The sequence below is a fragment of the Corvus kubaryi genome, unplaced genomic scaffold (assembly GCF_017639235.1).
Source record: "Corvus kubaryi isolate FWS band 111438036 unplaced genomic scaffold, C.kubaryi_AGA036_p1.0 37353, whole genome shotgun sequence".
Classification (NCBI taxonomy): Eukaryota; Metazoa; Chordata; class Aves; order Passeriformes; family Corvidae; genus Corvus; species Corvus kubaryi.
In genome coordinates, this window is record NW_024581115.1 from 5,417,580 (window position 1) to 5,432,659 (window position 15,080).

General features: G+C 39.3%; 1 protein-coding gene across 13 annotated transcripts in view; it reads left to right on the top strand.

The window, feature by feature from the left end:
- The window catches only part of LOC121666760, a 5,722-nt gene extending 345 nt beyond the window's left edge, over nt 1-5,377 (top strand). The window contains exons 2-8 of one of the 13 annotated variants that reach the window (XM_042032707.1): nt 531-734; nt 823-948; nt 1,240-1,365; nt 1,810-2,105; nt 2,194-2,255; nt 2,347-2,392; nt 5,207-5,377. In XM_042032707.1, coding sequence (XP_041888641.1) covers nt 531-734; nt 823-948; nt 1,240-1,365; nt 1,810-1,894 — 541 coding nt within the window. In that variant the 3' untranslated portion in view covers nt 1,895-2,105; nt 2,194-2,255; nt 2,347-2,392; nt 5,207-5,377. Of the gene's footprint in view, nt 1-530; nt 735-822; nt 949-1,239 lie in introns of all 13 variants that reach the window. The other 12 variants (XM_042032705.1, XM_042032703.1, XM_042032701.1 and 9 more) reach the window with 12 other exon arrangements.
- The last annotated feature ends 9,703 nt before the right edge of the window (nt 5,378-15,080 follow it).

Below are 15,080 nucleotides of genomic sequence, written 5' to 3' on the forward strand. Positions count from 1 at the left end.
GCTCCCCTCAGGGGTTGCATGAAGGGGGGAATGTGTCTCGGTGTGTGTGCCCCAGGAGCGGCGTGGGGCGGGTATGTCCTCTCCCCTCCCTTCCCCTCCCCTCAGGAACGGCGTGAGGCGGGTATGTCCTCTCCCCTCCCTTCCCCTCCCCTCAGGAGCGGCGTGAGGCGGGTATGTCCTCTCCCCTCCCTCCCCCTCCCCTCAGGAGCGGCGTGAGGCGGGTATGTCCTCTCCCCTCCCTCCCCCTCCCCTCAGGAGCGGCGTGAGCGGCTGTCCCGCAGCCCTTCACCGTGTTCCGACTGGAAGCGGCCCCGTTCGCAGCCGCTGCTGCCACGGAGAGGCGCGGAGGGGGGAAGACCCGAGGAGGTGGGCGCGGGTCGGGAGCCGTCGGTGCGGGGCGGCAGCCGGTGCTTGGCTTGCGAGGAGCCTGAGGTGTTCGGCCATCAGCCCCCGCTGCGCTGGCTCCGGACGCTGAGGTACCGCCTGTTGTTCTGAGCTGCCTCTCAATAAAGCCTCTCCTTTATTTCTAGGCTCACCATGTCCCTGCCAGCAAAGAGGTGTGGAAGGCCCCCAATGTTGTCTTTTCTGGAAAAGAAAAAGAGAAAGCAAAGTCTTGATAGAAGAAGGGGGAAAACAAGGATTTATGTGGGGAATCACATTGACCGGTGGCTGACACTTAAGGAAAAGTTGGATTTCAGAAACGATGCAGAAGTCGCAGGGTTTTTACTGGACATGTGAGTGGACTGTCACAATACTCCTCTGTTTGCTAATACCAAGTAAATAATTCTGGATGTTGATACCAATTGTGTATTTTCTTTCTAGGTATGACAGCTACAACCCGTTGTCAAAAGCTACACTCTGTCCCCTCTCTGAGGGTGTGAGAAGGATCACTGTGAAGGAAGCAAGAGCGCTGTCAGCCAGCACTTCTTTAATAACAGCAGATGGAACGTTAGTACTGTCCTCTCCTTACTTGGGAAGGGTGGATGAAATCTTTTTCTTGGTACCACTTGAAAGACTGTAGCTGATGTTTAAAAATAATGAGGTAGAAGTTACTCGTACAAAAAGAAAGTATACAGCTAATTTTAGTTAAATTGAAGATTTTGAATATCTTTTGTAAAGATTTTCTGTCTTTGTTTTCTTGTTTGTAGAGTTGAGTATATGACACTAGTGTAGATGAAACAGAGGCAGAACTTTTTGCAGAAGAAATGTTTCAGTTAACAGCTTGGGTTGTATTTGCAGGTATGACAGTGGTGACCAGCTGCTTAAAGAATCTGCTTGTTCTGGATTTGGAGATGTGAGAATTGTAACTGTGAAAGAGGAGGAAGAGATGCTGCCGGACTGCATGTTGACAAGGACAGCTGACACGTTAGTGATACTGTGGTTTTTTGCATGTTTTGCATTTGAAAGTATTTTGAATTGATTTTATTATCACGCTTAACTTCATTTATTAGAAACTCATATCTTTCATGCTCTGCTTCATTATCTAAAAGCACCTTAGTACATAATCAATGGTCCAGTCCTTCCGAAGCAAGAATCTGAAAGGGATGCTGGAAAAGTTGTAAAATTCCTAAGAGTACAAGCAGCAAATCCAGTGACTGCCTTCCTTAGTTGTGTACAAGGTTCATGAGTGCATAAGAAAATATCCAGTACTTTACGTGTATCCCTGTCAGCAGTTAGGCTTTTACAGTAGCACAGTGTCCAGGCAAGTGCAACTGCTTTAATGCTTTAACATTTCTTGAAAGAAAAATGTTTCATTTTTGACCCAGTGATGTTGCACACCAAGTGATGTGTTAAACTACCTAAAAATAGTGCCATGCTCAGCGAGGCCACCCCACCATCGACTGCTGGTGTCTGTTACTGCAGTGTCTTCAGTAACTGGGGCATTCCCAGTTGAGATCAGAGGAGCCTCCAATAGGTATGCTTGTCCATTACTTTTTCTTTAGGTTTTGATTATCCACAACAGTGTTACTGAATAATTCACCCATGTCTTAGTTTTCTGACCTTTAAAAAACTGTATCTTTTAATGTGTACAGGGAGACACAGAGACCATAGGACATTGCATTGGCATTGCATGATGTGTCCAAACCCCTCGCTAATATGGTGAAGTATGTCAAGTACCATGTTTGTCTGATTCTCATCATCCACTCTGGTTTTGCTTGTGACTTTCCTAATTGTTCTTACTTTTGATTTTAGTAGGTGAGCAAGTTGGGTTTTGGAAAGCAGGTCTTTGGCAGAGAAGAATCCTTGGAAGCTAGGTCAGGAGAAAATAAATACCAGTGCTGGTGAAGCTGAAAAATTCAAGTACATTCTTCAAAATAGCCTTTTTCTCTGGCACTGTAATTTTAGTTTGGAGTGCAGCAGTAACTGAATTCCTGGGACTGATTTGATACAGGTGAGACAGAGGCTTTGTGTTTAATTGATTGCTTATTTCAGCCTTCTGAGATGTGAGAAATATTGTGAAAAATTCTTTGGTATGAAAACAACTTTGTTGCCCTAACAGGTAAGGCAGTGAGGCTGTGGAACAGTCTCATGATAATAATGTGAAGATTCTAAATTCCACCAATTCCATAAAATGCTGGACAAATGATCAGGCACGTACACAGTGGTAATTGTACAAGGCTAAGGAACAACAGCTGCCTAGGGATAAGGAGAGTCAAACATAAGAGGAGCTTAATGAGACAGGCATCCTAGGGCATGCTGTGTTATTTATTCCAGGGAATATTTACCTACCGGGAGTAGTTGTATAACCTCACTATGAGGAAAATGCTTTGTGTTTCAGTGTCTGAACACCAAATCAGTGGTGACACTGTCAGGTTTGTCTTTAGTTCACAGGAGAGCAGTGAGGCAGAGTGATGATGCCACTGAGGTTCTTACTGGCTGTGGGATGTACATACTAGGGTCAAGTCAGTTGCCCAAAGACCTGTTGGTAGCTGAGCTTGGATCTTAAAAGCAAGACCAAACTCAATTGCTAAGTCACTGTTTTTAGAAATCTGGGCAAATAGAACTTAGTGAAGTTTCTTCAGAAAGGAACAGTGCTTATGTTAATGTATACTTTCTTCTTGTTTTAAAAGGTGTGATACTGCACTTCCTATTGAAGGGAGGTGATGCAGGCGGGTATTTCCTGCTTTCCAGGCACTTGAGTGTCAGGTTTTCCTGTTGTTGTTTCAGGCTTTACCAAATATGTCTTTTCATTCTGTGCTTGTAAGAGTCAGGAAAAGAGCAAGGTCTTCTTGTAGGTGCTTTATTAGCACATTCAGCATTCATAGTCATAAAGCAGCTGTTGTATTCTAGGCTTTTTACTTTTGAGTCTAGTTTAGGTTGGCTAAACACTAACTATTAAGGAACTGCACACATCAAAGACAGTGGAGGAAGAGCACTTAAATTCAGCTTCATTGGTGGCTTAATGTTTGGTTTCTGGCTTGGTTTTAGTGTCTTGCCTGATGACATTGGCTTTCAGCAGTTGTTGTTGTAGGGAACTGAGTTGATGGAGAAACAGTGAGGGAGTCAAGTGACTTCAAGATTCCTGCCAGATGAAATGGTGTGGCTTTTTGAGTTGTGGCTGTTGTAAGAAGCTGGCATGTTGATAGAATAGGAAGAAAAGAGTGTACAGAAATTCTGATTTAAAGTGGCATTAGCAGGGCAAAGCCAAATGGAAGGGTTACCAACCCTCATCCAGTAAGGTTCCTGAAGACATTCAGTCCTTCTCCAATGCTTCTTCTGTTATTGGCTTCTAACTTTAACATTGGAATTTAACCAAGCTAGTTTAAAATTCTTTTCCTGGTTTACATGTAGCAATTACAAAACTGTCAAAGCAGATAATAAACAGTATTTTTTAAAATATATGTTATTTGCTCTAACATGGAATAGTGATGAGTCAAAGTAGTTGAACAGGGTTTTTTGAGGAAGCTTTGCGGAATTTGAGATTCTTTTACTGTTGTAGCAGTTGAATGATAGGGATTCAAAAATTCCTTTACCTGTATTAATAAGACAAATTCTCATGATAGAACTGCCCATGGCAGGGGCTTGGAATGAGATGATCTTTAAGGTCCCTTCTAATCCAAACCATTCTGTGATTCTATGAACTGACTTTTCTGGAATTTGATTATGGACTGTATTTTTTTTTTTTTCCTAATTCAGTAAAAAATGAAACAGAATACAAATACAAAATATATACTCTGAAGTGTCCCAGCAGTTCAGCAAGGAAGACTGTAGGATGAGTTGGTGTCAGTCAGTAGTAAATGTTGAGTTGGGAAGCCCCAACTTTGTGGGAGGCTGCAGCTTGTCCCTGTCTCTCCTAAAATGGCAGTGGCAGCACCTTTTGTAATGATTTTTGATACACAGCTTTCCTCATAGCTGTGGGACTTTGCGAGACTCTGTATTGCAGAACTTCTCTTCATCTTGAGTAATGTGTTCTCTGAAAAGCCAATTACTGTCCAGACAAGGCAGTTGTAAAGTGTAATTCCCTTGGAAAGCGAATAAAAATCTCAAGGGAAGGTCCAGCAAGCTGTTAATGCTGAAGACTTACCATGAAAAGGTGAACAGCTGAGGAGTTTCTTAGCAAGCAGGAAAGCAAAACTTAAATTTAAAACAAAACGGAAAGAAAAAAAAAGCCTGATAAATATAACCTGCTTGGTAGGACAGCTTCCTGTGCTCTCCAAGCAAATCAATTTTCAAAGCTTTGTTTTGACTAGTTGCAATTTTTAATTGGCTTAAAAGATTCAGCTTGTACTGTTTTTGATCTTTAGTGTTCATAGTTTGTTTTTAATTAAAGAAAAAAAAAGCCAAACAAAAAAAAACCCAAAACCCAAACCAGCCACCCCCCACCCCTGGCAAACCACAGTCTGTGGTTATTTCACTAATGTGACTTCAAAGTGACTGTAACACAGCTTTTCCTTACAGAAAATTGAGTGGTTATTCTAAGACAAATAATTTACTTTATTGAAATGCTGAACGTTGATCTGCATTTTGCTATAGTGAAACCTCTGTTTATACATCATAAAAGCGTAAGATGTTGGTCTCTTTATATGTATTGCACACACAAAAGCACAAATGCACTTATTGTGATATTTTCTCTTATTTCCAAGTTGGAAGATTGTATTAAGGGAATGCACTTTCTTAGAGATACTTAGTGAAACATTATACATTTATTTCATGTTTACGTATTTGAATGTCATATTGTAACTGTTGTTATTGTGTTGCTTTTCAGGGTGAGCAGCAAGAAGAAAGTCACACTCTTGCATAACAATATGGGGCCAGTTTTTAGTCCATTTTGATTTTGCTGTGAGGTTATTTTGAACTGTGAAGAATTACTGTAAGTTGTATGAAATTCCATGTTATGTGTTGAACAGCACATTAAACTTAATTACCTAAAGTTTTATTGTGTTATGTTATGAGTGGATTATTTCCCTGTTAGAGTCTGTACAGAGTTCTCTGAGGGGCAACAAAAAAGAACAAGCCAAAGTGCTCATGGTATTGCTCAAACTTAGTCAGAATTTAATAACTTTTTGTAGGTTATGTTAATGACTAAGTTCCTTACATTTTACTTAAAACTCAAGAGGGTTAAGATTGTAGTATTGCAGTGTCAGTTGCAGTGTCAAGTGTGCTTCCATCTGAATGTGTTTCTTGGAATGCTTTTCTTTGGGGAGCAAATTTAACATATCCCATATATTGGAAGGCATTTGTGCAGTTGATTGATGCCCTGAAAAATGATGGGTAAAAATGCTGGACTATAGATAGTGTTGTGTTGGTGCCTTCAAAAAAATGAGTAATTGAGATCAGCTACTCTGGTGCTTATCTAAATATCTTTTGTTATTGAATCATTTGATCTCTTGCTTTGGCTTTTGATACTACGAAAGCTGATATATGAGCTGATACATGATGCATCTTAATTATTTTCTTCTGTAACAGAAATGAAACAAGTGGAGTACTTTCAGTAACTGAAGTTCTACAGAACAGTGTTGGCAGTTCCAGATCTGTTTTGTAGTTACCAAGTATGAGTAATCCTGGAAAGGTTTTTAACTGAGAAGCTGAGGTTAGTACGGTTGTGTTCAGTGTATGGTTGTCAGAAGCACAGAAACTTCCAGTCTTCTGATTTTAACTTTTTTTTTTCTTTAACCACACACTTGCATAAGCTTTCAGGTCTTGATCTTACAGTATTCAAGCCAGCTGGGCTTTCCCACCAACTTACACTAGAACAGCCTCTCTGTGGGGAGAAATTCCCCTAATTAGGTCATTAGACTCTGCATTCAGTTTTTTAAATGAGCTACTTCACTGGCTGTAAGAAACTGCTCTTGCTCCTAAATATTGTATTGATGCTTTAGAGGTATCAAAATTCAGTGTTGCTTTTTGAACAATGGATTTTTCTCCAAATGTTGCACAGATAAATCATTAAACAAAAAAAAAGTTGAGAAGGTAGTTTTTTGAGACTTTCTCAAAATGAAAATGCTACTTCCTCTGTATTTGTGTTCTCTCTTTGTTCTGTACCTTTCAAATTTTTCTTTGACTACCAAACATTCATTCATGTAAATAACTCAGTTTGGCTCACAAAAGAAGTATGACTGGTGACACTTACTCTTACTGAAGTGTCTGTCACTGCTCTCAGATTTTCAATTGTCGGTGTCATTACAGTGAGGAGGGAAGAGGACTCAGCCTTCAGTTATATTTTCTTTCAAAGTCTACAAGATCAGAAGAATCTGCAATTGCAGTAGCAACTGCACCATATTCTCAGCCAGTTCAACCTCATTCTTGGGCCTTTTTGAATGCACACTGCAAATATTTATATTATTAAAGACTCACTGTTATGTGAGTGGACTGATACTGCCAGATTTGTTGAGTTGCACTCACTATGTAAATTACTGGTAGAATGATTATTCTTGTTCATAGTACTGGAATACAGTACAATTCATCCCTTACTAAGGTTTCCCCCAAACCTCCCATTAGACTGGCACTTCATGCTGAAGAAAAATCAAGAGAAACAGACTTTAAAAATTTCCTTTTGTAATGTTATAGTGTGACAGATTATATATTTGGGTTGCTATATGAGCATATGCTTTTGAATATCTGACTTCTGTAGAGCAGAATATTATCATTATTATTTTCCAGTAAAGTTAGCAGAATGGCGAATGGAAATTATTCTGAAACAAGATTCTTTCTTTCACCAAGAATATGATGAGCAGTGGCTCTGCTTTAGTCAAAGTGGCCAAGTACAGCTTTCAGCTCCTGTGGGTCTGTGGGAATTGTGGAACTTGACCATGTTCAGATGTCAGAACTAAACCCTTAAGAGTAACTTACCCCCTTATTCCAATGATACATTAAAAATGTACATTTAGGAGAATTACTTTCGGCAGAATCTTAAGTTGTGCTGTTGGCAATACTGAATACTTAGGGCATAAACCTGTAATGTTAAATGAGAAAATCTTCTGTAGAGATTTATAGTGAAAGGCAAATAGTAGCTATAAAAACACTGAATTTTGGTTTTGTTTTGTATTTGTAAAGTGGACTTACTGTGCCATTTGGTTTCCTGAGAACTGTGGATCTATCAAATCTTTTGAAATGTGAGCATTTACGTACATAAACTGGGAAACTTCCATCCAAATAATGACAGTTCTGTGTTGATCTTAAATTTCAAACCATTAGTTAAAGAATTGAAGTTACAATGCACTGGTTTTCATAGTACTAACTTAATCCTCCATTACTTTGCCTTTACAAGAAGCTATTTTCTAAAATCCAGTAATTACGGTTGTGCTCTTAGCTGACATATGTAGTATAGCATGAAAACTTCATGTGCCTTGCTGGGGAAAGGTAGTCTGGCCTGTTTTGTGATGTACTTTTGTAGTAAAAATCCTCTACAAAACAGAAGGAAAAATTGTTTAAAATAGCTCTCGCAGATTTCTTGGTGAAATAAGGAGTTGTGCAGATCATCACAGACACACTGGAGAGGGGAGTAGAACTGAGGTGAGATACTGGAATAGAGTACTTAAAAAAACTGTTTCAATGCCCTGTTTTCTTGCCATTTCCAATGGCTGTTTGATTCTTTGGCTCTTTTCTTACTCTGAATGCTTAAAAGTCTGTAAAGCTTGATCAGACAGTCAAGAGGAATGCTGCACCGAGGCACATTATTTAAGAATATGATGGGGGTGCAGGAACCTGGTTTTATTCTGAATTCTTCAGGCTTAGTAGATCACCATGGGTTTTATCATGTGGTAAAATTGAAATAAATTTGAAATACAACTTTTATAAGCCGTGATCATTTGTCTGATTTAGTAGTATGAAATACTATCATTGGTGTGAATATGCTTGTTATTACTTTTGCAAGAGGCTTTCATGTCCTGTACTTGCTAGTGAGGAGTCTTTTGGGCTTCTAAATCAAGACACTCAAACAAGTTTCAGCTGTGTGTCATGTTAAGCATGTTCTGATGAGTCACTGCTGAAAATACTGATCAGTGGATGGCAGGAAGGAGAATGCATCAAAGAAGGAATTCCAGAGGTGGGAGAAGTGGAGTTCCAGTTTGAGATATGTAAATGAGATGTGGATCAGAGAGGAACGGTGAACCTGAGTGTTGTTTGTGGTTTGAGTGGTTACTTGTGTCAGGACAAGCCTGCTTCCTCGCTTTTCCCTTGTCTCAGCAGAAGCAATTAATTTCATTTATAATTCCAGAGAGATTCCTCACCACTATAGCACTCAGAGCCCTGGAAGTGAGGATTGTGGTTTCCCAGTGCTGAGAATTCAACAGATAAATTGGACACTTCTGAGATCAGGTAGAGCTTGATAAGGGTGAGAAGTTACATCTTCACCACCTCACGTAGGTCACAGAGCAATACTTTTTTCTGTAGTTCTTGTGTATAAGTGTAAAACTGATGTGTACTTAAGATGCCAAAATCAGTCTGCTCTGCTCAGTGCTGTTTGTAATTGTGCTCTGTATGCAGTGTTGAGCGTAGCTGTATCCAGAGACTGCCCAGGGTATCTAGAAATAGAGAGGGCAAGTGTTTGTGTGTGCATGTCTGTACACACACTGTCCCACTCTCCAGTTTATTTTATGAAATCTTAAACTAACATGGATTGAAAGGGACCTCTGAAGGTCATCTCATCTACCCTGCTCCAAGCAAGGCTGACTTCAGGTTTGGATCAGGTTACTCAGAGCCTTGGCCTTCTGAGAACCTGGATATTTATAGAATTTTGAAATGTTGTTTCATAAAACATAGGATCCAGAATGGTTTAATTTTGCATTGCTGTTTTCCATGTTTCTTTTTCACTCTTATTGTAGTAGTCAAACTCCTGATCCATGGCTTTTAAGATATGCGACCTGACAGTATGGGAACCCTTAAAATACACTCACGTGGGCAACTTAATAATACAGCTACAGACAATTTCTGATTTGAATAGCTTTGTATGTGCTAGGTAACAGTGTGTGCACGTGGAGATATTTTAAGACCTTTCTTTCTCTGGCTTTAAGGGAGGATATATGGTCTGAAGTGAGATGACCACAGGCACCGTGTTAAGTAGTCTTTTTTATGTGATTACTGTTGTGTGAGGTGTTTGTTGACATTTCCTGTCTGTAGTAGCAAAAATACTTCAGTAAGTGTGTATGCAGTAGGTAGAGACAGTGAAAAATCAGGGTCTCTCGTATGGACATATGTTGCTATTTAATTTAGTTACACTGGCTCTTTGGCTTCAATCAGGTTAAGTGAAAAACTGCATATGCTTTCCCAGAAAAATGTTGGGTTTAGATATTTTAAATCTAACTAAAGAAGTAATTGTTTTTTCAAGATAGGCTATTCTTTTCTGAAGTAAGTGTGTATTCCTGTTCTTTATCTCCACATCCTTGGAATATCTGTTAAATTTCATCCTTGCTCTTCTGGTTTCTCTGCACAAATTTCTTTCCCCTGCTATGTGCTCCTTCTTGGTTGGTCAGCCTTGGTGCAGATTAGAAGACATTTCAGCAGAAGAATTTCATCAGTGTTTGTAAGCTTTGTTAATAATAATTTCAAAGCCGTTTTTGACTTGACCTATTTTTCAGATGAACACAGTAACACTAAGACAAGAAGTGCTATCTTCAATGGCAAAAATAAAATCCTAGTGTAGTAGGATTTTTTGGAATTTAAAAAATCCATCATAGGATAAACTTGACCTGGCTTTGAGTATGGTACAATAGTGTTTAGCTTGTGATTCAGCTGTTGATCTGGGATGACTTAAACTGAGTCTCTACAGAGCAGCTCTGATAATTCTTGTGCTGGTTTAAGTCCCAAATTAGATAAAACTACTTGGGGATAATAGAGTTCAACATATTTAATATATCCCAGTGACTTGTCTTTTCTTTTCCAGAAGGGCAGATGAAAGTACAGGTTGCAGCAGATAATTCTCATAGGTGAAAGTGATTCTTGTCTGTAACATCCTGATTCGGTGTGTTATGTGGGCTTACAGCTATGAGCTTGAACAAAAATACCTCACCAGGTTGTGCTTTGGTTGTGAACTTTGCTATAAATTAAGACAGCTGCAGATGTGTTTGTGAACGTGTAGAAAAAATAACTGTTCCTGTAATTCATGTAGCTGTTGTCTCCCTATATCTAAAATAGTCCTAACTCAGCAATTTTTAAAAGTCTGGTCATAAGGTAAAGATTTGCATAACTTTATTTCAAGATTGATGAATTATAAATAAATATAGGAAATGCAGGAATAAGGTATTTTTTCTTCTTTTTTCGGATAGTTTCCAAAAGCCATAGCCAGAAGAGGATCTCTAATGGAAGTCTGGAAATGCTCTAGTGAATGTGCACAGTGCAGGGCTGCCAGGCTGTTCAGGGTAACGGTGGCTCTGGGGTGGAGCAGGAGCCCTGGGCTCGAGTTCCAGCTCCCACAGCTGCTGCTGGTCTCCCCTTTTCCTTTCCCAATTTCCCCATCACCTCTGACAGCACTGCACTTTGTGAGTCCCTGTGGTAACCTGGAGACAGGAACTCACCTAAATACACCCTCAGAAGGGTGGTGTCTTTTTGGATTTTTTTTGTTGTTGTTGTTTTTTTAATTCCTGTCATGGCTTTCATGTGGTTTGTTCTCACTCACACCAGGGAGATGCTGTGAGGGTGGGAACCAGTGGCAAGCCCAGGAAATGACATTACCACTGCAAGCTTGGGATTGAACTGTTGGCTGAACATTGATTTGTGATGTGAAACACATTTTCACCTTGTAGTCATGTATAAAAGCACTGAGGAAAAAGCTGATCTAGCTATTTAAATTATTATGTCAAGTTATTCTGGGATCTTAGGCAAATAATACCTATTTTTGGTGACAAATTTAAAGCCTATTGAGCATTAGAAATAGGATATTAAGGGTTTAACTTAAAATTATGAGCTTCCAGAATGCTGATTTTAAGAACTTTTTTCTTCATTTGCCTATTCTGTCTCATCCCTTCCTAAGAAAAAAAAAAAACCCAACAAAACACAACCATAAACAGGTGTTAAGAGGAAAAAAAAAAGTTTATGAGGATACTTAGTAGATGTTTTAAATTCACTTGTTTCAAATTTTGATTACTCTTTCATATCAGATCTTTGTGGTGTAAAATGGCAAAGGTGAATTCCAAACTGCAGGGCAGTATTGATATATTTAATGGTGAGGTGACACCAAGCATTCTCAAAGAGGGTGAGTTTTTGTTTAAAAATCTGTAATGGGAATTGGAAGGAAAAAATATAATTAGGTACATATATGTTTCTCTTAGGATGTCCAGTGATCGCCTCCTTTCCTGCTTACATCCATCCTAATCTTGGTTTATTCAGTTACAGCTGTGAGTGATGTTTTTCTTCCCCTCTTGTGTACTAAAACCCTGCCTCTGCAATTACTGCAACTCTTTTATTGGGAAAAATAGCCTTTCAGTCTTTTCTTACAAAGGAAGAAAATTAATGGAGTGAGATTTTCAGCTGCATTTACATGTTTGGGTTTGTGTAAAGACCGAACAGAATCACAGGTGTCTGATTTTCAAAAAAAGTTGGTAAACTGAATGAAAAATGTTATCTGTGGAAGAAATTGAAGACTGTTACTGGTGTTAATTATAGGAAGCATGTTCTTACCTGTATTTGCTTTTTTCTTTAATTAAAATGGAACACAAATCAAAGAATGAGAGTGCATAAATCATGTGGCATTACAGAAACACATTTTGTTGTACAAGGGCTATTAGAATAAGAGATTTTTAAAGCCTCTGAGGTAGTGTGCTACCAGTTGCTGTACTTGGGGTGTTGTCATTGTTGTCATGTTGACACAAACTCAATTCATAATGCTGCCTTCAAAGCTTGGCCAACCTGAGAAATTTCTTTGAAATTAAGATGCCTTTTTATTGAGCGACATTTTTCTTAAAAGCTGTAGAAAATAAAACACACGAAAAGGTCAGGCCCAAAGGTCAGGCAGGAAGACCATCACTGGCCCCAAACCTGAGAATAAAATCATTTCTGGAGAGCTCTGTACCAGTATGTGACAAGAAATGCATTGAATGATGTGTCACAGATCAGTTTGCAGAATTGTGCTTACATGAAGAATCAGTTTGATTCCTGCAAATAACTTCTTACTCAGTGTTTTCTGGGGAGGGAAAAACACAGCCTTATTAAGTAAAATAAAGGCAATTTGAGTGGAAAGTGCCATTCGGGATGTGATGGGGGGAAATACAAATAGTCCCTTGAAACTGATTAGTAGAAGGGTAAAAATTCATTAGAATCTTGGAGCCTGCCAACACACTAATTAATTAAGCTGTTGAGTTGCTGGTTTGTATTGGCTGAGCTTCTCAAGTCATCCCCAGCACTGACCAGCCCCAGGGCAGTGACAGTGGCCTGCAGGGCAGGGCTTGTGTAGCTGCTCTACTTACAGACAGGTTCTAAATTTAATAGTGTTTTGCAAATATGTTTTGAGTTAGAAACTTTAATGGTGATGTGTGAAAGTTGACTGATTTTAAGCTTGTGTCCTCGGGAGAATGGGCAATGTGTATGTGAGCTGCAACCTCCTAATATTTCAATTCTACTTCTACTCACAGTTTCTGATTTTGTTTATATCTAAGAATCCTGATAGAAAGTGGCTGGATTTTATCTGCAAAGCTTTTGTTCTTGGTAAGTTTCAGGTGACATAAACAGCTTGTGATAAGTCAAAAAAGTCCTGTAGTCCTGTAGCTGATGCTGTGGAATATGCTCTGCTGTGTAGATGATGCATGTTGCTGTTTTTCTCTAATGCTGCATCCTCAGAAGAGCTTTAAGTGCATTTTAAAATTACTATTTATTATAGTCTGTATATTTATTACACATATAGAAATGCTTCTCTTCATGTTAGCTTTCCATGATTTCTACTGAGCAAAATTTGTTCTTCTATTGCTTTGGGGTTTTTTTTCTGAGCCACATGTTCAGGGGAGGTTTTGGTTGGACATTAGGAAAAGATTCTTCCTGCAGATGTCAGGAGACTGTCGGGCACTGAACAGGTTTCCCAGGGAATGGGCACAGCCCCAAGGCTGCCAGAGCTCCAGGACCATTTGGACAATGCTCTCGGGGATGCACAGGGTGGGATTGTTGGGGTCTCCTGGGCAGGGCCAGAAGTTGGATTTTGATGATCCCTGTGGGTCTCTTCCAACTGAGGATATTCTGTGATTCGTTGTCCCAGTTTTGCACCTCAGTCAGTGATTTAATAACAGGCAGTGAGGAACTGTATGTTGCTGACTGTAGTAACTGTAAAAATTACAAGCAAATTGTTCCACATGCCTCTTCTGTTCAGTTTTGTCACGACCCAAACAGGCAGTTCCCATGGCAGCAGGCATGCCCCACAGAATGCACTGGAATAGATGGCACTTGGGAACACTGGTGAGAAACTTTGGATCCTCTTCACGAGGAAGTTGTTTATTTGGTGGTTGGAATACAGTCTATTGCATCATTCCTTTTCTAGACTGAAATGAAAATAGAATATCATCTTAAATTAACCACAGGCTAATTCAATTAGCAAAATAAACTGAGGTGAAGGAGATGGGCTTTGAAGAACCCAAGTCCTCAGCAGAGAGATTTATTCCTCTGTTGAACATCTGTCAGTAATTACTGTCTCTGAGCGTCAGTGGCTTCTGGTCACAGACTCTTTCTGGCTGTTCCTCACACAACCCTTTGGTGGCCTTTGACTGATGAGACTCTGCTTCATTTTTCTGCTCCTGATTGAGGTATTGTAGTGCCTGTGTGTTGGTATTCTGAATATCCACTGAAGGGAACTGTTTTCCTTGTGTGTGGTTCCATTTTCCCCAGGGGATTCACCTTTACAGTGGTTACTATGCATCACCCAGGTGAACATGTAGACATAAGTGACATCTTTCTGCCTCAATATTCTATATTTGCAGTAGATATAAATTGGTTTTCATTGATTTTTCTTCTCTTTTCTCCCTGTGTCTGAAGGACTTTGGTATTGATATTTGGGCAATTTTTTTTTTTTAAAGGTAATCTCAAACCTGTCTGTGCTGTCAATTTTGTATTGCAAGGCATGTTAACATGAGTCTGAATCTTGAAAAGACTCTTGTCTGTCCTGTCAGAAATGTTTGTGTTCTCCCCTCACCCTTCTGGAGGTTGCTTGAACACATTGTGATTTGCACAGGACTCAAACATAATCTGTCCAGCACAGCATTTGTTCGGGTTTTTTTTCCTAAATCATTTTAAACAGCTATTTGTCGTTCTAGTGTTCCCCTCCCAGAAAGAAGTCGATAGTGTGATTTTCTCTCTCTCTTCTATCAAAACTTAAAATGCTTTATGTTTTGAAGATAAGGTGTAAACTTAAGGAAATTTCATAGTAAAAGCAATTAAATATGACAACCATTCTGAATATTTTGGGATTTATTAGAAAAATGAGAAAATCTATTGGGCCAAACCTGAGACTGACTGTACTTCAGTATCTTGTTTCTGTTTTCAGGAAGGACATTCTCAAGCAGCTCCATCTTATGTCAGTGTTACAAATGCAGTTGTGCAAGACTGATTCTTGGTAGATTTTGTATAAATGGAGAACAGAGGTTGGTTCTTGTGTTGGAGGATTCCTAACAGGGATGGAAAATGTCATATTTTAAGTTGTTCAGCCTTTGGCTACACATTAAAAATAC